Source organism: Peromyscus eremicus, chromosome 19 (genome assembly GCF_949786415.1).
Source record: "Peromyscus eremicus chromosome 19, PerEre_H2_v1, whole genome shotgun sequence".
Taxonomy (NCBI): domain Eukaryota; kingdom Metazoa; phylum Chordata; class Mammalia; order Rodentia; family Cricetidae; genus Peromyscus; species Peromyscus eremicus.
Genome location: NC_081435.1, coordinates 35,272,897 through 35,296,575, shown reverse-complemented (window position 1 = coordinate 35,296,575; position 23,679 = coordinate 35,272,897). Strand labels below are relative to the sequence as shown.

General features: G+C 43.1%; 1 protein-coding gene across 1 annotated transcript; it reads left to right on the top strand.

Annotated features, from left to right (window-relative positions):
• Window positions 1-2,856: 2,856 nt before the first annotated feature.
• Window positions 2,857-17,539, top strand: Cdo1 (cysteine dioxygenase type 1). Its single transcript, XM_059246391.1, has 5 exons — window positions 2,857-3,217; window positions 7,763-7,840; window positions 10,392-10,546; window positions 15,068-15,237; window positions 16,847-17,539. Exons 1-5 carry the CDS (start codon window positions 3,048-3,050, stop codon window positions 16,874-16,876), a joined length of 603 nt encoding a protein of 200 aa, XP_059102374.1. The 5' UTR covers window positions 2,857-3,047; the 3' UTR covers window positions 16,877-17,539.
• Window positions 17,540-23,679: the final 6,140 nt, after the last annotated feature.

The window sequence follows — 23,679 nt, the reverse complement described above, 5'->3', positions numbered from 1 at the left end:
ATCAGTATAGTAGATCTACCGGGATCTTGACTTTTGCTTATATAAATAAAAATAATGCCAGTAACTATCACAAGATGAGTTATAATATACAGCTCTTAGGAAGAATTCTGTTGCCTTTTACTAAATTTGAGCTCAGAAATCCAGGATCCCCAAAGGAAAACCAACAATTGGATCGTTCTAACCACTTACCCAGGTTTCTTACCACCTTTTGCGCATACTTCCCAGCATGCACAAAGCACAATGTGCTAGGTATTGACGGAGGTGGAGAAAGTTGCCAGTCATGATGGCCTATGTCTGTCTATAGTAACATCTAGTGGGAAGCTGGTGATTTAAGCCGCCTAAGTTCTAGCCAGCCTGGGCAGCATAGACCTAATCTCAAAAGTGAGTCGTCTGCTGAGAAATGCCAACTCTATGAAGAGGGTGATGATTACTGCTCCAATTCAGAATCAGGAGTTCACTTAGAGAAAAACAAGTGAGGGTAAGTGCCAAAATGGTCTAGCGCAGTGGTTCTCAGCCTTCCTAATGCTGCAACCCCTAATACAGTTCCTTACACTGGTGACTCCCAACTATAACATTATTTTGTTACTAATTCAAAACTGAAATGTTGCTAGTTAGGAATTGCCATGTAAAAATCTGATATTCAGGATGTGTCATGCCCTACAGGTTGAGAACCACTGGTCTAGAGTCTAGGCAAAAGGAATAGTTGAAGTAAAAAAAGACATGGTTAAGAATAAGAAAATGACTAATACATGGTAAAGGGTACATTTGGGGTTTTGTTTAAAGTAACTTATTGTGTGATTGCCAGGGCACACATGTGGAAGTCAGAGAACTTTGAGGAGACAATTCTCTTAATTCCTTCTTTCCCTGGGTTCCAAGGATCAAACTCGGGCCTCCAGGCTTGCACGATGAGCACCTGTATCAGCTAAGCCATCTCACCAGCCCTGCAAGATACTTTTAACAGGAAATAATAAGTGAAAGTTTTTTTTTCTCTCCTAATCCCGATTCCTGATTGGTTTATAAGGGGCTCTGAATCGTGGTGTGGAGCCACACACCTTCAATCCCAGCATTGCCAGGAAAGAGCAGAGATGGACATCTAAGAGTTCAAGGCCTGCCTTGTCTACATAGTGAGACCCACTCAGAAGAAGAAAGGGCTCTGAGAATGACTCAAGGAAGGAGTAGGCACTGCTGAGTTGGGTGTTTGAGCCCACCTGCCTCCATGCAGAAACAACCTCTAGGCTTTGAACATATGCTCTAGAGGATCTCGTGAAACCCTGCATTTGAGGTGCCAACAGCTTTTAAGAGGGTGTGCTGGTCATAAAAAATCAAGGAGATGTGCGAGTGTGTAGAAGGGCAATAAAGTCGTGAACAGATGTAAAGGAGAATGTGTGTGACTGTTCGGAAAGACCTTTGAAAGTGAGAGCAAACTAAGAAAATGGAGAATAAAATGCAGAGGAATCAATTTAGACTTATATTCCATATAGTAAGTAAAGCAAGAGGCTCAAAGACAGACTGGCAAGAATAAGTTTTGAGTAAGCTATAAAACTACAATTAATTTGACCCCAGATGCTTTACTAACCACCTTTCAGAAAACCCCACAAAGCTGTTTGGTGTGTGTTTTGTTTGCTTTGGTTTTTCTGCTTTTTGTTATGTTTGTTTGCTTGTTTGGGCTGTGGGACACATGTCCACAAACAGCAATTGGGCCTCAGCCAACTAAGTGCTAGGATTACAGGTGTGAGCCACAGGACCCAGCCTGTCTCCCAAAGCCATGGTTTTCCTTAATAACATATGTGTAGTATGATAACATTAAACGGGTGTTCCAAAATAAAACTATGCCGTTCAAGTAAATGTCATGTCATGTATGCACAATGGCAGGGGTGGAGGTACAGAAGTCAATACCTTTAATAATCCAAATCCTTTATAATGGAAAGAAGGAATATATACTTTGAGGTGTGTCTGTTAGGCTGTGTCTGTTCCTTTTTCAATTGTGTAACCCCTGCTGTTCCCAGAGCATTCTAGGTGCCAAGAGGTAGAACTGTTTTCTGTGGATATGTGCCTAGAATTGAAGGACTTGAGTTACCCAATTACAATCTTGTAAATGACTGCACAGTGACATCCACCACCACCCAAGCCCAGCCGTAGCAAAACGCCCATCTCTTAGCATCTTAGGCTCTTTGCACTGGATATATTTTACCAGGCAATGTTTAAGATCAAAGTACCTGGTCTTACTAAAAATTCAAGCATTCATTGTCAAAATTTACCCACAATACACTACTGCACATTTACATTTAAAAGGGAGAAAAACCCCAGCACTCTGGAGGCTGTGACAAGCGGATCTTTGAGTTGAAGGCCAGCCTGGTCTACAGCCAGCCAGCGCTGTGGAGTGACTCAAAGCAAAGATTAATTATCACCTAGCCTGGGGCATGTATGTGGACCGTTTAGCTTCACGGAACAGTCACTCTGGCCTGGGAATGGATCCCATCATTGATCTACCCAAGCACCAAAGCTGCATTTGGAAGCATTTCCTCGGTAACACCACTCCCACCCACCAGAGATCTAAAATGCACAGGCATACATTGTAAACCAAGCCCGGGGAGGGGTGTGATGGGCGGCCAAAATGCGCCACTAAGGCGGGGGAGAAATTGCCCCAAGCTCACCACAGCTGTAGAGCAGGGGCGACAGTGGGGTTTCTGAGAAGGCTGGCGTGCACAGGCAACTGGGTCCTGTGCCAGGGCCTTCCCTCTGGCGCTCTCCATCTCCGGCCCCTTTCTCTCCGCCTCACTCCACCCCCTGAAGGCGGTTGGTACGTTCTGGATGACTCTAAGAGCTTAAAAAGGGCCCGGGAGGGCGGATCCCGCAGATTTGGTCTTGTTCGGTGCGGTGCACTAGACTGGTCTCCGGTGACTCCTAGACTTGAGCCTCGATACTCTTGCGAGAGCTTTTAGTGCAGTGGGTCCCGGGCGTTCCGGGTCCTGGGTGTGTCGGCTGTCCAGCCTGCAGCCGGGGTCCTCCGCAGCCGGTCTGGAGGGACGCACCACAGCCCGGCGGGGATGGAACGGACGGAGCTGCTGAAGCCACGGACCCTGGCCGACCTCATCCGCATCCTGCATGAGCTCTTCGCGGGTGACGAGGTCAACGTGGAGGAGGTGCAGGCTGTACTGGAAGCTTACGAGAGCAATCCTGCCGAGTGGGCTTTGTATGCCAAATTCGACCAGTACAGGTGAGCGTGCCCGGTCTTCTGCAAAGCTAGGTCCCCACAGTCGGAAGGGAGGCCCCCCCGCACCACTCACAGGGTTTCTGCTCTCCGTCTCCCGCAAAACTCCTCCACCCCCGCCCCTAGCCTCCAACACAGCGACACCACACCCCACCTCCGCAGCCGTCTCTGGCACAGCACCACGGGACCCCTCCGCCACCTGGCACGCTCAAGTTCCCGCTGGGCAGCCGCCTGCGACTGACCGCAGACGGTCGGAGGGCGCTCCAGGAGATCACCCTGCCAACCATCAAGAAAAGCGGGGTGGTGGGAGACACAGCCCCAAGTCAGTCCTCCGTCACCAACCCTGGAACGCTTTAGTGTAAAACATCGGGCGGGTTTTGCGAGCTGGTGCCATCCAGTTCTTCCAAACCATTCACCGCCCGGACTGAGGGCTGACTCGCCCACTGTCGGATTTTGTAAATTGGGCACACCGCGGCTTTTGCCGCCACCCAAGCCTTTGGCCTCCTCTCGCCCTTGCTTCCCAGAATCTGGAAGGGAAAACTAAATAAAGACCACTACTTTCTGGACCTGCTGGAGGGAGGTGTCTGGTAGGCTAGGACCTTTGGAAGCCTTGACTTAGGGATTAAGTCTGCGCGATCCTCAGCCCTCGGGGGCCAGAGTAAACTCTTGAGGTTTCTGTGTGGAAGAAGGAGCAAGCTTCAGTGCTTGTGTTTGATAGATTGGCTAGTGAGAGGAAGCTGGCTGGAGGAAAGGATGACAGAGAATGGGACCTTTCCTCGGAAGTCGTCTCTCCTTAACATGTAACATGTACAATAAAGTTCTGTCAGCAAGGACCATTTCAAATGTATTTTGGAACTTGAAGTAGTAAAAACGAAGGACAAGTAGGGTGGCATTTTGTGTTTGGGAAGTGGTCTTAAGCAGTCGCCTTTGATTCTGGACACTCAGTTCTGGGCTGGGTCCTGCAAGGGTACCCCTGTCATGTCTACTTAAATGCTGGCAAGTAATTGCCAGTTTGTGGGCCAAGTGCTCCTCCAATACTGAAACAAAAGCTGTTCTTATTTCAATGTTACAAGCAAAGACCAGCAGGAAAGGAGTTGGGTACCCTACACTGTGGTGATACATTGTGTACCCCAATAAAGCTTACCTGGGGATCAGAGGACAGAGCCAGGCACTAGATTAGACATAGAGATCAGACAGTGGTGGCACACACCCTTAATCCTAGCACTTGGGAGGCAGAGATCCGTCTGGATTTCTGTGAGTTCAAGTCCACACTGGGCTACAATAGAGAAACAGAACCCAGCAGTGGTGACACACGCCTTTAATCCCAAGAAGTAATATGGTAGGACACGGAAAGGTATACAAGGCATGAGGAAACAGGAACTCAATCTCTTGAGGCTGAGGCTTTCATAGCGCTAAGCTAGTGGCTGGGTGTTCTGCTTCTTTGATCTTTCAGCTTTCACCCCAATATCTGGCTCTGGGTTTGTTATTATAAGACCTTTTAAGATTCGTGTTACAGCACACAACATGTGTTTCCCCATTATTGTTTGGGAGCCTGCAATAAACAAGGCCACCCGCAGCTCTTTGGGCCTGAAAAACTTACATAGCTCCATATATGTAGATGTACAAAATAAAAATAAAATATTTACCGAAAATCAACCATAATTTTTTTAATTTGACATACATGTAATTTTATCATTTATTAAAGATTAAAGCAAATATGCATACTAATGAGGTAGATTGCTTGTTTATTTTTTACATAAAGAAATCTTGGTTGCATTATTTGTTAGTTTGATTTTACATTTGAATGAAAGATTATTAACATGAAAAACAACTGATAAGGGGCATGATGCTTGCCCCTGGGAGATGGAGGTAGGCAAACCTCAGCTGCGCTGTGAGTTCACAGCCTGGGCTACGTGAAGGCTCCACACCAGCACCATGGCACACACATGCCCAAACACACACATAATATACACAGCAATAACAAGTGTAAAAAACATTGCTGTGGAGTCATGCGATACCACAGGCACGTGCTGCCAGTTACCAATTTATTACACAATACGTTTTATTTGGAATTAATTTTTGGCTGTACATTCAGAAATCTTATACTGTTCCAGTTTTCCATGACCCCACATTCCACTGTGCAATGCCCAATTTAAGAAGCTGGGCTGTAAACCACCATGCAACTTCCTCTAGGCCTGGGACAAATTCTTTTGTTACAGTAGCATGGGAGGCATAGCATTGTCCAAGTGAAATTAACCAGGTCTGTTACAACAGCTCCTGCCCTCTAGAACAATGGCATTGCCCGGGATTTCTCCCTTGATCCAAGGCACAGCTCATTCAGATAAGGGTGAAGTCCTGGGTGGGACATGGGTGGACTATAGAGAGAATAAGAGAGGGAGACAGACATGAATTCTATAGCATTGTCCTTGATGCCCAAAAGGATTCCAATCTGTGATCTGGGGGTTGGGAGCAGGGCTATGGGTGTTCCGGTATATCCAGACAGTGAGTTCTCTGGAGAGGTGGAGTGTTAATACAGGAACGCTGTTTACTGTGATTTAAAGGCTGTGTGTACAGCCCCTTCCTAGGTCATAAGGAACTAAAGTATAAGGGAAGACTGAAAGCTAGAAGGAAAATAATAGTACTTGGCTAATCTCTAGAGACCCATGTCCTGCAAGCATCCGGCCCTGAGCCTGGAGGATGGTAAGAAGGACAGGAGGAGAGGACAGCTGCATGGAGAGCTTGAGTTAACAGATGACTGAGTAAACAAACATCACCAAAACAAATGGACGCAACCCTTCCTTACCTGTAGCATCGGCAGTCTGAAACGAATGTCACACTGTCGGACATTGCTGGCTAGATGCTGACAACAGAACCATGTGGACCAAATTACCGCTTTGTGTCCTTTAGGATAGCTGTTTGGGTTTTGACTTTTTTTCTTGTAAATTATAATCGTAAACGGTTTAGTATTCTGACCTAATGTAGCCTTGGTTCTGGTATTTACTTCAACCCTCTGCTTATTTGTGCAGAACTTTTCCTGATGAGTGCTTTTGAATGTGTTTGTATTAGGGCAGAGTTCTAGAACAGTCCTTTAATGAAACTTCGGTCCTCAAAGCCTACTAGAAGGGGAAAAAAAAAAAGCCCCAAACAATAGCAACATTCTTTTCTGGAGTAATAATGAACTTTCTAAATACCTTCCGTGAGAATGCTACTTTTTATTAGTTTGAGACTGATAAGCATGGAGAAATATGAAATTTGGGTTACTTTTTCCCCTCTTATCTTTTCATGCCGGTGGTAAAGACTGAGCAGATACCTCAGTAAAGTCAGCAAATCAAAATACAGAAAGGTCTTGTCATTCTGTCTAGACCAGGAAAAGTACACAATGCAGAAAAGTCAGAGATCAGCTGTGAAAAACAGTTTTCATTTGTTCTGGGCTCTGAATTCGAACACTATGTTCAGGTTTTATTGGGGTAGAATTTGGGGGTGGGATTCCTGCTCCTATACACAGCAGAGTAGGTGGTCCACTGTGAAAGACTGAGAGCAGCTAGGCCTTTGACTGGCATCTGCCATTCCTGGGAATGTGTCTGGAGGCTAAGTACTGCTTTCTTTAAATAATGCCTCCCTTGTTTTAAAAAACAAAAACAAAAAAATGCATACTGAAGTGGTTCACAGTTTGTTTGGGCTAAAGGAAGCAAGCTGGTGCTCATTTTTAGATGGCTTTGTGAACAAAACTGAACTATAGCTTTAATTCAGGAATACACGTTAACATTAAATGAGTCTCAACTATTGATAACAAGAGAAAAGAGGGTTTGCATAAGAGCTTTTATGGCTCCATGTTCTGTCTTTTCCTTGACAGTTTTTGTTGTTGTTGTTGTTTGTTTGTTTTTTGGGGGTTTGGGGTTTTTTTTTGTTTTTTGTTTTGATCTGTTTTTGTTTTTTTGAGACAGGGTTTCTCTGTAACAGCCCTGGCTGTCCTGGAACTCAACTTTGTAGACCAGGCTGGCCTCGAACTCACAGAGATCCACCTGCCTCTGCCTCCTGAGTGCTGGGATCAAAGGTGTGCACCACCACACCTGGCTCCTTGACGGTTTTTGAAAAGCTGAAAATTTGTTTGGTTTGGTTTTAGGTGTTCTTATTGCTTTGTTTTATTTTGTTTTGTTTTGATTTTACATTTCCCTTATTCTTGTTTTGTTTTTTAAAAGAACAACCCCCCAGCCCTACAAATGGCTACTTAACTTTTACATTTGAATGAAAGATTATAAAACAGAAAAAAACAAAAGGTACGGCTGAGAGCATAAGTGATGATGCATGGAATCCCAGGACTTGGGAGGTGGAGGTAGGGGGACCAGGAGTTTAAAGTCCTCCTCAGCTACACTGTGATTCACAGCCTGGACTATATGAGACCCTTGTTTAAGATGATAATAATAGTAAATAAAATAGTAGTAAAATATTTTTATATTTTAAAATAGTAGCAAAATAATAGTAAATGATACTTTTTCTAGTGAGATAAGTCTCAGCAGTCAGATGCAAACCAGCATATGTTTGTCTTTTTAGGTACACCCGAAATCTTGTGGATCAGGGAAATGGGAAGTTTAATCTGATGATTCTGTGCTGGGGTGAAGGACATGGCAGGTAATACAACAGCTCCCACACTCCAGACATTCCCTACGGTTATTCCTCCCTCGGGGCTCCTCCCACCATTGGGGTTCCTCCCACCTCAGAGCTCCACCCACCCTCGGGGGTTCTTTTCTACTTTTCTTTGATAAATCTATGTCACTACTATGAAGTAACGTTTTGGTGTGTACTCTATACTAAAGTGAGTATGTGTTTGTGATACTTCGTTACCGAAGTTGCGGTTAGATACACATTGTTTTCTATTTTGCACGTTTTATCAACTTCTTAAACTGTTAACTTTTTATAATATGTTTTTAAACAGGTATTTAATAATCTCAAGGTTCAATTAATATTAAGTTATGGTATACACAGTAAGTTCTAGGACAGTCTGGGCTACGTAGTGAGACTCTATCTCAAAATAAATATTTTAAAAATAAATCTGTGTTTTGCAATGCTCGGAATCAGATGCATGTCTCATGTTACTAAGAGAGCACTCTACCCTCTAACACTGAACTATGCCCCAGTCCCATTCAAGGTAGTTCTTAGTGTCTGCCCAGCATGTGAACAGTAAGTAGTGCCAGGTTGCCACCAACTTCACAAGGACTAGCAATTCACATTTTAGAATTTTTTGTTTACATTGCCCACTAATCTCAGCATGGAGTTTGTAGGGGGGGGGTAGGAGTCAGGCATGTACTATGTACATTAAAATCACCCCCACCACACCCACACACCCCCAGCCAGCATATGGCTCAGTGAAAAAATGTGCATGCCACCAAGCTTGATGATTCTCTCCAATTACTGGAATCCAGAGAGAAAACCAGCTCTTACAAGTTGTGTACACACACACACACACACACACACACACACACACACACAGAATCAAGAAATAAACAAATAAATAAAAAAATGTAAAATAATGAAAAAAAAAAACCCTCCACCCCAAGTGAGTAGTAATTCAGAGGAGATGAATAGTCTCTGTCTCTTATGGAGTTAAATTGTTTTGGGAACTCTGCTTAACCCTGACCTTTGACCTTTGCGGTATGTGAGATGTGTCAACAACTGTGGGACCAAAGACCAAACTGGTAAGATTTGGAGCTAGAAAAACATGTCACAAATTCAGGAAACTTCTGTCTACCTCTCGTTAATTGTTCAGCTTCTTTACCAGGAAGGCAATTTACACCAACCCCAATACTTGTAAAATGTGTTTCCTTGTCTTTAGTTTGTACGTTTGTTACCAACTGAATAATTCTGTATTTTTAAACAGATTTCTTAGGTTTTGTCAAAACAATAACCAGACCCATTTTTGGTGAGAGAAAAGAAATGCAAAATTACAAGTCTTTCAGATGTTGGATCTATGGGGACATTTATTGATGAAATGGGGTAGCTGTCAGTCATTCTCTTGGTAGTTTTTAAAAACAGATTAGCAGGGTTAGGGTTAGAGTCTGTGGACTCAGGAAACAGTTCCTTTTATGATACATTTAAACATTAACAGAATTCAACGTGATAGAAATGCTAAAAATTATATACATTTATATATTTTAATCAACCTGGTCACTATGATGACTTCATATACCTAAATACTTCTTGCTCTAAGATCACATGAGTAAATTCCTTTTTACTTAATATGCAGTTTGCTTCCTTCCACTAGTATTGGAAGGTCATCACAGGTAGGCCACTCCAAGATTATCACAAGTAAAAGCTACTCCTGTAAAATGGTAACACTATATATACCTTACATCATCATTTCAGGGTGATAAGTATGTATATGTGCATATATACTTTCTCCGACCCACACAAGAAGAAAGGAGGAAAAGCCTATGGGGAAAAACACAAACTATTAAATGATTCCACTGTGGTACAATTATTAAAGATGACTCTATTTGTTCTTTCAAAAATTTCTTTAATGAACCCCTTCTCCTGTGTGCGTGTGTGTGTGTGTGTGTGTGTGTGTGTGTGTGTGTGTGTGTGTGATGCCAGAGATAAAAATCCAGGACCTCACATATTACACAAGAACTCTTCCACTTCTAATATTCTTTCATTATCAAGTTCTAGCACAGTTGAGATGAGTTATTAAATGCTGCCCTTTTCTGAGCATGGTGTTATGCCTGTGATCCCAGCAATCCTGTATTCCTCCCTTCTGAGAGGAAGTCATGAATTCTAGCCCAGTCCTAGCTGCATGATGGGGCCTGTCTCAAAGACAACCATAAGCAAAACAAAAAGACAAAAACAAAAACAAGAAGACAAAAAACTGTGTTGGGGGAAAAAAATAAAAGGAAAGGTTTCTGGGCTTGCGTTTTGTTACCAGATTACAGTTATAACATTTTCAAAAACATAAGCTGCTCTTTAGTGGGAGCTTACATCTAATCTGTAAGTTACATGCCTTGACGTGGATGACGTGTTGTTATTGTGCCCAGAACGATGATGCTGAACTATAAAGTGATAGATGTAAAACACAGCAACTGAAACAAATTAGGTCCTGAGAGCTTCTTGACTGTGTATCCGTTTCAGCTCAGTCCATGGGGGTACTGGACCAACCACTGAGTTCATTTGTCATTTTGTGCATATATAGCAGTATTCACGATCACACGGACTCCCACTGCTTTTTGAAGATGCTTCAAGGAAACCTAAAGGAGACATTGTTTGCCTGGCCCGACAAAAAGTCAAACGAGATGATCAAGAAGTCAGAAAGAACCCTGAGGGAAAACCAATGTGCCTACATTAACGGTAACACCCTATCCTGTGTCTATGAGCGCATAGAAAAAGCTGAACTCTTATCTGTGCGTGTTGATGGAAAATAGTTGGAATATGGCCTAAACACAATGGGTTTCTAAGGCTTTAAAGCAGGGTTGGAATCATTCATTCAAAACATATGCATGAAGATTGTCGTTTACCTGCCAAAACTTAGAACAGAGATAGTGGGATAAGAATTTATACAAAAGAGTTGGGTCTACATGGGAAATGTATAGTGTGTTTGTATTAGAAAATGCAAGGACATGTTCTGGAAGTGATTAAGAACATTGGCTAGTGCCCATTTTTCTAAACTGCATGCAGCATACCTCAAAGACTTTTCTCAAGGGAAATTTTGCAATGTATATTCTTGGGTAATGACTTATAGATATCTTACCAAGAATTTGTTCTTTCCCCAATGTCTGCTGGAAGAGCCAAATGCTCCCCAGGAGAGGCACTGAATTTACTTCTACTTCTAAAAAGGATCATAACTTTCCAAAAGTTCATTAAAACATATGAGAGTCATAATTTTTGTTCTCATTTATAGATGAGATTGCCAGTACATATGAAAATTAAATAACTTGTCCAGAGTCACTCAGGTTCTAAATATTGAGCCAGTATTTGAATCCATGCAGTTAGAGCCCAATCATATGCTTTTAATCAGCATGCTGTCCTGCTTATATAAAATAAAATATTACAGTTTTTTTTTTCCCCTGGCAAGCACACCACTTCCTTCATATATCTTAAAGTCTAGTGTTGGCCTTGCTACTTGGCTCAGATTTATTAGATTATTAGTTTAGGAATGCAAATCACTTACAAGGATCAGATTGTATGGGAAATGTTTTCTCTTGTGTTCACCTCCCCCGAGTGTGTGGGTTTCCTCTGCAGACATTTTGTTTTCTCAGATATTTGAGGGTTGCTATATAGAAGGTACACCAGCTCTGTAAGAACAGACGTGTCACTGATACCAGAGCATAGTAAAGCTAAAGGCCTCTTAGGATAATTACTTTCAGCTGGAATCAGAGTCCTTGAGAACGCACATTCCATCTGGAAAAGAGCTTTGTCGGGGGGCTCCAGTGCAGAAGCCTGGAGTGACTACAGGCACAGTGAAGGTGGATGCAGACCAGGGACAAAAGGTTTTGGTGAGGAGCCGATGAACACTAACGGGACAGCCATGGCCACCAACCCCAGTGAGAGAGTCCTAATGCTTTTTCCATAAAAGTGTGAAATTCTGATTTTTAAACCATGCGGTGGTGGTGCACACCTTTAATCCCAGCACTCAGGAGGCAGAGCCAGGCGGATCTCTGTGAGTTCAAGACCAGCCTGGTCTACAGAGCAAGATCCAGGACAGGCACCAAAACTACACAGAGAAACCCTGTCTTGAAAAAACCAAAATAAAAAAAAAATCTGATTTTTAATGTTAATTTTTGCCAATTGGTAAAACGTGGGATGAGCAATACTGAATATTTTTGTAGACTAATTACTGAAATCTGTTAAAAGCTTCCCAACCTCCGATTTTCACAGATTAGGGGTGGACATGGATATGATCAGGGGGAGGTTCCCAGTCCAGGGAAGGGCACAGTCCTTTCAGAGAATGGAAACTTGAGGAATGGGGGCCAATGGAAAGAAGAAGGAAGAGAGAGTGGACAGGAGGTGTGAGGAGACTGTAAACATGATCAAGACACAAGCCTCCAGGAGCAGGGGAAAGATGAGCCCCCACCCTCAGCAGAGATGTACTTGGGAATCTCTTTACCCATTTGGTAGCAACATACAACATAGCGTGGAGGTGAGAGGAGAGCTGGAACAGAGGCCCAGGAGTTTGCTTCAGTAGGGAAAAGGTCAACAGGACCTTGGTAAAAACCATCAAGAAAGGTCTAGTATGACTGTAACAGAAGGTGTACCAGACACATAGGGGAGACAAAGGCATAGATTAAAATGCTGAGACTATGAACAGTGAGGCCCATGTATGGACCTTGGGCTCTTCTAAAGGATGGGTCACTTAATCTGAGGGCCTTTGACTCCGGGATTGTACATCATGAGCCGGTTGGTGTGGGCGCCTTCAATTAGAAAAGCCAAACATTATTTGTATGCAGAACATTCAGTCAGCACTGAACGCTCATTCAAAATTGTGCATAAGCGGGTGCTAGATCATCTTGGTTTTATTAATGCAAAATGTTAGCATGCCACGTGACTCCAGTACTCAAGAGGCTGAAGCAGGAGGATTTTTTTATTTTTTATTTTTTTTGCAAGTTTTGAAGCAAGCCTGGACTACATAATGAGTTCAGTGTCAGCCTCGGAGACACAGAGAAATCCAGAAGAGAACATTGGGCCAGGGATAGTGGCATACACCTCTAATGCCAGCACTAAGGAGGCAAAGGCAGGTGGATCTCTGTTACTTCAAGGCCAGCCTGATCTACAGTGTGAATTCTAAGACAGCTAGAGTTATACAGTGAGACCCTGTCTTGAAAAAAACAATGGCGGAGGAGGCGGGGGTGGGGGATTGGTTTTTTTTTAATCTTCCTGGACATAGTTCTCCCTGTCTAGATGAGTTATCTCTAAGCCAGGACTCACTGTCAACCTATGAGTACCCTGGATGTTATCTAAGCCTTCCCTTTGCTTTTTCCTGTGTTGGAGCTTATTTCCTGAACTCACGTTTTCTTTGTTCTTGGTTCACAGTCTTGTTTGGGTAAGCATGTCTTCAGGTGTCTCTTTATGAAAGGAGTCATGGACGGTCAATTTTTGAGACTTCCTAATATCTAAAAAAGAAAGAAAAACCAAAAATCCTGTATTCAAATCTTATAACTTGATAGATAAATCAGCTGGATTTGGATTATGACCTGTCAATCATTGTCCCTCGGAAGTCTGTATCTTGATCTTTTAGTGTATCCTGCTCCTGTTCCTGTTGAAAGTCATGGTCATTCTGATGCTTAACTCTTTCTCTGAAAGATCTTCTGGAAATATCTGGAATCCTCTCGTGTGGTGCCTGCATGCTGTCCCATGTTGCCTCACAATAATAAGGTCACCTAAGGACTCATTGTTCTGCTGGGTGCCTGGTTACCTTCAGTTTGGACACTTGTGCCTATCAATCCACGAAATATTCTCATGTCGTGCCTGTGGGTCGTGTTTCTGAAAGGCCTCTTGTTTGGATATTAAGCTCCCTGAACGTGTCCTTTGATCTTTTTCTCTTTGCTATTATTTTAATCTTTGTCCTTTGATTCTTTGAATCTACCTCCACTTTTTTCTGCCAGCCCTTCTGTGCAGGCTTTGTTTTATTTGGCAATCCTCCTGCCTCTGCTTCTCGAGCATTTCTTACAGGCATGCACCACCACATCCAGCTATCTTTCTATTTTGAGAAGCCTTTTTGAGTGTGTAGCTCAGCTGGTAGGGTGTTTGCCCAGCATGCATGCACAAAGTCCTGGGTTCAATCCCTAGTTCCACATAAAGAAAACCGCCCCGAACTTGGGAGGTGGAGAAAGGAGGATCAGAAGTTCAAGGTGACCCTGAGCTTCATGAGATCATCTCTCAAAGAAGAAATAAATAAAAACAAAAATTGTTTTGATTCCTGCTCCCTGCTGGGTATTTTGTCTCAGGAAGAATGCTAATAATAGACTTTCCCAGGTCTTCTCAGTGTCGTGTTTCAGCTTGCTTTTCCAGGCTGCTCAGGCCACCCTCTGTCTTCTGTACTAGAGGCAAACTCAGTTGTGTGCTCATGTGTAAAATCCAGGGAAAAAAAAGTTCACTGGTGGCTTTGTACACAGGACGGGGCTTGTTGACAGGCTCTCTCTCTGAGGGTCAGGCAGAGCCCTTTAGCAGAGAGATGCGGGCGCAGGATGGGGAAGGGCTTGTCTATGAGCTGGTGAGACTCCTTACAGAGTCATTTCCGTCTCTGCCTGGAGAAAGAAGTCCTGGATGACGCTGGCAGGTCAGGAAAGCAAGACCCTTGCCATTCCCACGTGATTGTTGTTTCATTCACTTGGGTTTAACCTGGTATCCACCAGTCCTGAGTTCAGCCATGATGCTCTTTCGAGTTCTGTCTTCTCCTGGGGTGGGGAGCCTGGAGGGGAGGGAAATGGTGAAAGGGGATTTGAGACCCTACTTCCTAAACAGCCTTCCAACCCGTCAGCGTGTGTAGTCCGTCAGTGCTTGGGACTGCCAATTCCTGAGCTATCTGAGAGTTGAGAAATAGAGTTTCTTTCTTGGTTTTTTCCCCTGAGTAGTTTAGGATTTTGTTTTCTTTTTTTTTTTTTAAATGAAACTACCTTTTAAGCTTTCAAGTTCTTATGAATGTTTTCTTTCTCTCTATATTGTATCTAGTTTTAGTCTTTCACTGCAATGTGAGGCCGTTTGAAGTAAGGATGCCGGCATGGCCCTTAGTATCCATAACAAGCAAATTAATTCCAATGTGTATTCATTCCACATTCATCAATATCAATGAAAGATTGTGGGTGATTGAGAAATTCTGCCTTCAGCTGCCATCTTGACTCCTTTGTTGTTTCCTGTCCTCTTTGGTCTGGTCAGATTCCATCGGATTGCATCGAGTAGAGAATGTCAGCCACACAGAGCCCGCCGTGAGCCTTCACTTGTACAGTCCACCTTTCGATACATGCCATGCCTTTGATCAAAGAACGGGGCATAAAAACAAAGTCACCATGACATTCCACAGCAAATTTGGAATCAGGACTCCATTTGTAAGTATAGTTTCCTGGGTTCAAATGACTTAGAAGGGGCTGGAGAGAGCACTTGTTGCTCTTGCAGAGGACCCAGATTCAGTTCCCAGGATCCACATGGGTTCCACAGCATTCTTAACTCCAACTCTAGGGGGAGCTAATGCCAGTGCCCTCTTATAACCTCCATGGGCAGGCATGCACATTGTGCACGTACGTACATGTAGGCAAAACACTCATACACATAAATCTTTTAAAAAATGCATGACTTAGAGGTTGGCAATAGTGTGTTGCATGTAGGCTTTTATTGTCCTAAGTTGATTTAATGTGCTGGAGAGATGGCTCAGGAGCTCATGGTTCTTGCAGAGAACCCATATTTGGTTCCCAGGATTTATTCCCAGAAACTTACAACTGCCTTTAATGCCAGATCCAGGGAGATCAATGCCCTTGGTTAACTTGGGCACCTGTACTCACATGCACATAAGTACACATTATTTTAAAAATAATAAGCATTGCCGGGCAGTGGTGGTGCACGCCTTTAATCCCAGCACTCGGGAGGCAGAGCCAGGCGGATCTCTGTGAGTTCGAGGCCAGCCTGGGCTACCAAGTGAGTTCCAGGAAAGGCGCAAAGCTACACAGAGAAACCCTGTCTCAAAAAACCAAAAAAAAAAAAAAAGCATTATTTAAATATCATAAATTTAAGCTACTCCTGAATGAAATCTCAGGGTAAAAGTCCAGTCTACCCTTATTATTTCTTAAACTTTGGAGATAATTTACTTTTTTTAATTAAATTAAATGCGAAGACTTGTTTCTTGAGAAACTTCCATGTGCATGCTCATTCCTAAAGAAAATATTTTCTCCACTTGAGAAATAAGACTGAAGTCTTTATTGGCCTATTTCCCACTTAAAATGTTTATAGGTTGAGTTAACTCAGACATCAATAAATTGCATTTGCTGAGACTGTTCTGAAGTCTGTGTTTTGACTGTCACATGTGCTAGTTAGTTCATTGAGATGTGTTGTTCTTTAGACCACAAATATATTGAGATATGCTATATGCTAAGACATCCTTCTTGAAGGACAAGCATTTCTCCCCATAAGGCAACCAATATTACTATGTTAGAGCAGTCTTCTGCTGTTGGTGAAATAAATTGGGATGGTCTTCATTTAGTCATGAATGAAGTACATGGGAACTTATCAAGAAATAGTACATGGAAACAGGCTGCCATAATCCTCAGGTAACTTATTGTCTTGTTTTACCTTTGTCTTCCATGTTTGGAACTCTAAAAGATAATCCTATCACAAGAAGAAAGCCATAAGGCTCCACTGCCATTGCCAGACTTTCAAATTCTGCTTGAGAAACAAGACCACTTAGAGCAGTGGTTCCCAACCCTCCTAATGCTGCAACCCATTAATACAGCTCCTCATGCTGTGGTGACCCCCAACCATAAAACTATTTTTGTTGCTATTTCATAACTGTAATAAGCTACTGTTATGAATCATAATGTAAATATCTGTGTTTTCTGACAGTCTTTGGGGGATTACAACCCACATGTTAAGAACCACTTACTTAGCACAAGCCTTCATGCCTTCTGCAGAAATTCTTACACAGCTTTCTCTTTTCCTTCCTTACAGCCAACTGCAGGCTCACGGGAGAACAACTAAGGCATACCAAGTCCTGCGAAGTTTTGCTTCTGGGTCCTCTGAATGTTTACTTTGGGCAGAGAGGCCACCCACCATTTGCTGTCCAGTAACAGTTCAACAAGCCCGTGCTCGGTTCTTCTGCAAAGTGGGCGCTAAGGAGGCAGACGGTGTCCTGAGCTACGCAGGAGAAAAATCCCGCTAAAGAAAATCTCGAATGATTTGTAATGGCCAAATCACATTGTTCCGGGTTCTTCTGTCCTCTAATCCATGAAAACTCTACTGGGGGGTTTCACTGGGGGCATCTCAGCCTTTGGTAACTCTCTGGTCTCAGAACTGTAATAATCAAGTTACAAGTCAGAAACTACAAACTATCAAATGTCTGTTTTGATATACCTGGAAGACTAAATGCAGAAATCCTTAATATACTTTGTATGTTCTTAATATCTGATGGGAATTTTTTAATCTGGATTTTATTTTTTCAAGCCTATTTGACAAATTCCTATCCTATGGAGAATAGGGAAGCACATAGAAGTTTGCTCCTTGATAGTGACCAGCAATGGTTTAGAAATGCGCATGTACCCAGACCTCCTGCAAACAAAAAACTGAAACTGTGTGTAATGTGTCCCCCTTTGTACTGCCAGCAAAATTGCCAAACAACTTTAATAAAATTGGATTTGAGAAGAAGTAGACGTTGCTTTTTGAACCATATGATAAAAATCATCATATAAATGACGGTTTCTTAGATTTAGATAAAATACCAAAGCAATGTAAAAGATTCTTTGGTTTAGGAGAAGGTTAGTGTGTGTGTGTGTGTGTGTGTGTGTGTGTGTGTTACTAGCAATCAAACTGAAGGCTTCTTCCATATTAGGCAAATACTTCACCACTGAGGTATACTCCCATCCCAAAAGATGTTCTTGTGATAAAGGATTGTGAAAGCCAAAGAGCTACATTCAACAGCAACTTGGGGGTTCTCTTTTCACTAATTGAATACCAACACAGGGGCATTCTTGCCTGAACATTGCATGTGTGTCTTTGTTTGCGTGTGTTCAAATGTGACTTTGTAGCCAACATTTAAACAGTGAAAACATTATAGAAGAAGATAGATTCTTAACATCTTAAACCTTGGAGTTGTCTGGCAACATTAGGCTGTATTTTCAGCTAGGGGCTCCTCCTGAAGAGGTCATCACTCCAGCCTATTGCAGCTCCAACTCACCCGTTTCTATGCATGTTACCCTGGTTGTCCACATATGCATTTGAGTTTGCTACCCCAGGTTTGAACAATTCTCTTAGGGACGTCTCTTATCATCTTGGAGTAGGCATCTTGAGACTCAGTTGGGAAGTAAAGTCTTTTCTGGAAATAGTTTCTAGACCTGTCATCTCAGATGTGCTTACAAAAACTTCTCGTCTTTGAGGTGGATATTAATGCTTATTGAATGCTTACTCCATAGTAAAGATTATTCAGTTACTTGGACATAGCACAATTCATTCTGGAAAGCAAGCCTAATAAATTAGATGCTATTTTTCCCCTGTGACTACAGTATGCCACAGACTTAGCCTAAAGCAATGCCAATTTAGTTTGCTATCAGCTCTGTCATAGAAGTCGAACAGTTTTGCTGTGCTAATCAGGACTTTTCCCCTTTCTGTAGTTTCTGAGTAGGAGCTGTTGTTGGATTTTCCCAGCCTCTTGATTCTACCCCTTTCTATCTCCAGAGCCAGCAAAATGGCAGGTTCACTGTGGGGAGGTGGCACTACCACACCCCCACATTTCCCCAGAGTGCTCTTGAGTGAGAGTTGTAGGAAATATTAGATAGAAGGATTTAGAGTGTGGAGATAAACAGATAGAAAATACAGGATAACATCAAGAGGACTTGGAACCTATTCCAATGGCCCCTGACTAGGGTATTTATAGAAATGCCAAGGGGTAAAGCAAAAGACCTCCCCCCAGCACCGCCAAGTGCAGACCATCTCAGACACGTGCACTCAGGCCCACGGTCTAATCATCCTCTCTATGCAGATCTACTGAGTAAGCTACTAGGAAACCTGAAAATGGGCTCCCACAGTTCACCTCTACACACCATCACTTCCATTACCTTCCACTTCTGTTTTCTATTTTGAGGGACTCCATGGTTGGATAACGTCTCCATCTCAAGGTTGTGCCCTTAATCATCTCTCTTGCCACAGACAGTAACATTAACAGACCATTAGGATGTTGGTGTCTTTGGCAGAGAGCCTTCCTGTCTATCCCAATCTGTTCCCTGGCCCCCTCGGTGATCCCAGCCTACCTCAGACGCTAGACACAGTCTGTATGGGTTCTGGGAATTGAACTCAGGTTGTCTGGCTTGGGAACAAGTGCCTTTACCTGCCGAGCCATCTTGCCAGCCTGGTATATTTAAATATTTAATAGATAGCACCTGTAATACACAAACGCAGTCACATCCTGTATGTGACATGCATGCAACATGTGAACTCAAGGATTCTCGTGAACCCAAAACCCAGCCCCGATGTCCCTGTCCCCAGTCTCTATGACTGGCCCTGACCTCTCTCTCTCTCTCTCTTTTTTTTTTTTTTTTTTTTTTTTTTTGTATAATCCCTACAGGAGCTGCTCCTTGCAGGGCTCAACATTCACTTTGCTCACTGACCATCAGCACCTGTGGCAAAGCCCCCAATGATTTTGGAAGTGAGAAAACATTTGAAGGAAGCCATCATGCTTGGCTGCTAAAAAGAGGGATGAGGGGGCAAAGCCTTGTGGGCCAATGAGATGGCTTAGTAGTTAACAGTGCATGTTTGGTGCAAATGTTGGTAGAACTGTTTGGGAAGGATTAGGAGGTGTGACCTTGTTGGAAGAAGTATGGCACCAGGACTGGTCTTCGTGCTTTCAAAAGCCACATCATTGCCAGTTAGTTCTCTCCCTGCCTCGTGCTTGTGGAACCAAGGTGAGCTCTCAGCTGCTGTTCCAGGACCATTCCCGCCTGCCTGTTGCCACGCTCTTCACCATGATGATCTGGAACCAGGAGCCTTCGAATTAAATGCTTGCCTTTACAAGTTGCCTTGTGTTTATCATGGCAATAGTGAAGTAATAAAACACTGTGAGAACCTAATCACCTGAATGTAATCCCTGGGATCCACAGTGGAAGGAGAGAACTGGTTCCCAAAAGTCGTCCTCTGACCTCCACACATGGAGCATGCATGCACAAATAAATAGAAATAAAATGAAAGGGGGAAAAGGATTCAAAAGTCAGGTCACCTAAACACCACAACAAGACTCAGTGGCTCCCCACTCACCGGAGTATGCTCCATGCCACCCTCTCTGTCAGAAAGGACCCTTTCTTTCTGCTCTCTACATATATGGCTCATTCACACCCTTCAAATTTCAGCTCGTATGTGGGGTACTATGTGCGCCGGTCATCTCTGGGCTGGGGAGGCTGAGGCAAGAGGACGCAGAGCTCCAGCTCAGTCTGAGATTCATAATAACACCAAGTCTCAAAATGAAACAAAATTACAGAGCAAGCAAATAATCAAAAGTTCTGCAGATTTAGGCCGCCATTCCCCCTCCCAGAGAGGAGTTCTCCATTCACCCTACCAACAGCGCAGTCTCCAGATGCTGTCTGTCCAGCTCCATGGAACCACTTTTGGAGGATGCTGTCCCTGGTCCTCACTCATCTGTCGTCATGGAGATCTTGCTGACAGGACAGAAGCTCCATGGGGAGACTGATTTCCTTTACTGCTGGATTCGGAGTATGAAGACACACAGTAGCTGCTCGGTATTTAAGAGATGCATAGAATAAACTCCATTTCCTCCTCACACAGTAAACAGACATTCATGTATTCTGATGGTACATTCTATGACCCACCAAATTAAATGAACAATGTTATTTCCGTTAAATATGTCAATTCCAGGGATTTTTTTAAATATACTGATTTTCTCTAAGGTAAGATCTGTGTCCAGTGAGTCATCTTTTGGTATGGGTTCATCAATCACACATTTAAACTAAGCTGATGAACCTTAAAGGGATTTTGAATATGATTCATGGGAGAAGGAAGTGTTAATTATCCTATTTGGTGTCTTTTGATGAATTTGAGAATCTTGGATGCAAAAGAAAAAGAACACCAGAAAGAAACCAACCACAATTTGTACATAACTTCAGAAAGAACTTGTGGTTCCTCTGAAGGTCCTTGGGGGCCCTAGATAAAGATTTGGTTTGGGATTGGTATGGTGGCATATGGCTATATCATCTCAAGCACTTTGGGTGGGATGGAGACAGAGGGACCAGTTCAACATCTTCCTCTGTTACATAGTGAGTTGGAGGCCAGCCTGGGCTACATGAGACTCTTTCTCAAAACACTACACATGAAAGTGAGCATGGTAGTCCACACATTTAAACCTAGTACTCAGGAGGCAAGAAGTGCATGGATCTCTGTGAGTTCAAAGTCAGTCTGGTCTACAAAGTGATTTCCAGCTAGGACTATGAAGTGAGATCTTATCTAAAAAAAAAAAAACCTCAAAACCCACAAATGAAGTAATTCTCTATATGAGCGATATGCAAGCCACGACTCATGGGAAATAATGGCTATTGGGCTTCATTTTATGAAATTAAGATGGCATTAACATGAGCAAGAAAGGCCAACAGTTAACATTTCTTTGTTCACATGGCTTTGTTGGCTATTGCTGGCTAGCCTGGAACTCAATTAGTAGACCTGCCTGGTTCTTAACTCATAGAAATCTATCTTCCTCTTCCTCCCAAGTACTGAGATTAAAGGTATGTATCTCCATACCCCATACAAAACACATTATTTTTCTAGGTATCCCACACTGGCCTTGAACTCACCACACACTAGTTTCTAACTCCCTAAAGCTGGAATTGCAGAAACACGCCTCAAGCATGACTAATTACACTTATTGTTCAGTGCTGAGGATCCAACCTAGGGCCTTGCACATGCTAAGCAGGTGCTCTACCACTGAGCCATATCCCTAGCCTTTTCCAGGTTACAGAGGGGTTTCTAGAAAACATCAGAAGCATGAGCTACCTCATCTGAGATGTGTCCACACATTTCACAAAGATAGGTCCTCTCTGTCTCTAAGGAAACCTCAGACATTCATAACTTTATTTATCTAACTGGCAGGTGTTTAGAGAAAAAGAAATACACGTGGAAAAATGACGTAAGCCAGCCACAGGGAGACAAATATTGTAGAGTCTTGTATTTGAAGTCCCTGGGATATGCACATTCGTGGAAACAAAGTAAAAGAGAGGTTATGGGAGACCAGAGTGAGGGGGACTAAAGATTTATTATTGAAATGATAACAGAGGTTGTGGCGGCATTGATGAAATGTTTGGATATCGATGGTGGAGACAGGTACACAGCACTGAGAATGCATTTAATGCCACAGAACATGAGCATGGGTGAATGTTTAGAAGAAAAAATATTTTCTCATCACAGTTGTTTCAAACTTTATATTTGGAAAAAAAATACGCCTTCGTGTGTCAGAATAAGTAGGACACAATGACGATCAGTAATGAAAAGATGTAGAAGGGACGTGGTGGGATCTCATGCTTTCCAGCTACCAGGTATTCCGTTTCCCCCTTTAGAAGCAGCCAGTATACCATTTCGTGTGCTTGTTTATTTCTTTCCTCCATTTTTTATAAACAAGTTTGTGTTCTGGAGCCAATGCTGGTCACCCACAAGCTCTTTCCACATCAGGGTCCACCACGTGCACGTTAGTTCACGAATCTTGTACTGAGGGACTTTCACTCTTGGATATTTTCAGACCTTTTACCACTGCAAACGATTCCGCAATGACTACAGGGAAGGCGTTGCCATTTTACAAATACCGCTTGGTATATTTCTACACTGAGGGTCCAGTGCGATGAAAGGCCCCAGGAAGTGGAGTGGTGGCTGACGGTTGTACCAGGTTGTCCTGGCTGGAGGGCTCCCTTGCGGTGCAGAACCTGTCTCTTGAAGTCCCCACTGGTCAGTTCAGCCATTTCCCTCTGCTCGCTGGCTAACTGAGGTCATGCTAAGCTCCAATGCTCTCAGAAGTCTGTCACTCACATGGAGTTTATCTATTACAATCAAGAGAGCCTTGGGGAAACCCAGTGTTGGTCATGGTCAACTTAGAATTCTGCTCTATTCTCCTCGGGAACGTGGCAGCATCCTTTGTGTTTGCTCTTGTGTTTTAATGTTGAAGCTTTAAGTGGCTGAAGGTGTGACAGGCCCACATGAAAACATGCCCCATGTGATGTTTATGGAGAGGCTTTTGGTTTCTTTATTTACTTATTTGATTTCTTTTTTGAGATAGTATCTCAATGGGCCTGCAAACTGGCCTCAAGCTTGATGTGATCCTTACGCCCTTTCCTCTTAAGTGCTGGGATGTAAAGTGTACCCCACTGTGCCTGGCCAGCTTATTTTTTATACTACCTTTTTGCAGTGCTGGGGATCAGACTTAAGGCCTCACTCATGCTGACAAACGCTGTTTTCTGACACTCCAGCCCTGGTTTGCTTATTTACTTATTTCATTTCCTGAGACTGCGTCTCACACTGCAGTCTAGATTATCCTGGAACTTACTATTTAGCCCAGGCTGTCCTAGAACTCACTATGTAGCCCAGGCTGACCTTGAACTCAGAAATTCTCCTGCCTGAGCCTCACAAGTGCTAGGATTACAGCTATGAGCCACCATACTCAGTACATTTTTAAAATAATTCACAGGGACATAAAGCAATTACGTAAAACTGGCTCTCCCTCTGTAGTCTGAAGGGTCTCCTTACACAAGTTCAGGAGGGGTTGTTCAACTGTCAAACATCTGGAGCTGACTAGCCACATACTGGAG

What these genes read in the sequence shown, in the direction of transcription:
- Cdo1 (XM_059246391.1), top strand. Translation starts at nt 3,048, where the DNA reads ATGGAACGGACGGAGCTGCTGAAGCCACGGACCCTGGCCGACCTCATC. An exon ending in CCAATGTGCCTACATTAACG is followed by an intron (nt 10,547 to 15,067) that starts GTAACACCCTAT and finishes TGGTCTGGTCAG; the next exon opens with ATTCCATCGGATTGCATCGA. An exon ending in TTGGAATCAGGACTCCATTT is followed by an intron (nt 15,238 to 16,846) that starts GTAAGTATAGTT and finishes CCTTCCTTACAG; the next exon opens with CCAACTGCAGGCTCACGGGA.